The following is a 767-nucleotide window of genomic DNA, read 5'->3' on the forward strand; positions in this document are numbered from 1 at the left end:
AGAAGGGTAGATCACGTGACCAACTGACTTACCTGTCAATGGCGTCGCGAGTTCAGTTGGAGTGTTTCACCTGTAACTTGTCAACTTTTAAACTAAACCGAACAACCGGAATCGGACACCAACAACATCAACAAGTTGTCTCCCGACCCCATTCCCCATCATAGTTATTGCCATTACCTTTCATTTTTAATTCATTTCAGTCAACACCATTCAAACTTTATACAGGAAAGAAAAAGACACTCCCAAACTGACAACGTCTAATCTGCGATCAGAGAACGAGAAAATGGGCCAGAAAAGATGGCCTATGATTCTTGACTGGATCCTCTTACATATTCTCGTCATCTCTTGGTGTCCATTGATTTGTTGGGCTGAACTTGTGAAATGCAGAGAACCTTATGGTCGAAGTGAGTTGGAGAAGCGTCACGTCATGACCCACACTACTTACGGAACGGTTGAAGGTTTTTCCATACCAGTTCATAACACGCTTCTTAGAGACAGAAGAGTGAATGTCTTTCTTGGCATTCCTTATGCCAAAAGACCTACCGACAAGGACCACAAAGAATTTCGCTTCAAGGTAAAATATATAAGATAATGATATAATACTATATATATATATTTATTTATTTATTTATGTGTTTCAGCCAAGTGGCTGCGGTCATGCTGGTGCACCACCGCGTATATATATATATATATATTAGAAAAAATAATAATCAGGTACTCAGATGTCTGGATGGTTGTATATTTACAGATTTTTATTCATATGTTTA

General features: G+C 38.6%; 1 protein-coding gene across 1 annotated transcript in view; it reads left to right on the plus strand.

Annotated features, from left to right (window-relative positions):
* The window catches only part of LOC106884284 (neuroligin-1), a 19,264-nt gene continuing 18,497 nt past the window's right edge, over positions 1-767 (plus strand). Inside the window, exon 1 of the mRNA XM_014935584.2 lies at positions 1-574. Coding sequence (XP_014791070.1) covers positions 284-574 — 291 coding nt within the window. The 5' untranslated portion in view covers positions 1-283. The remainder of the gene's footprint in view (positions 575-767) is intronic.

Source organism: Octopus bimaculoides, chromosome 24, assembly GCF_001194135.2.
Source record: "Octopus bimaculoides isolate UCB-OBI-ISO-001 chromosome 24, ASM119413v2, whole genome shotgun sequence".
In the NCBI taxonomy this organism is placed as follows: domain Eukaryota; kingdom Metazoa; phylum Mollusca; class Cephalopoda; order Octopoda; family Octopodidae; genus Octopus; species Octopus bimaculoides.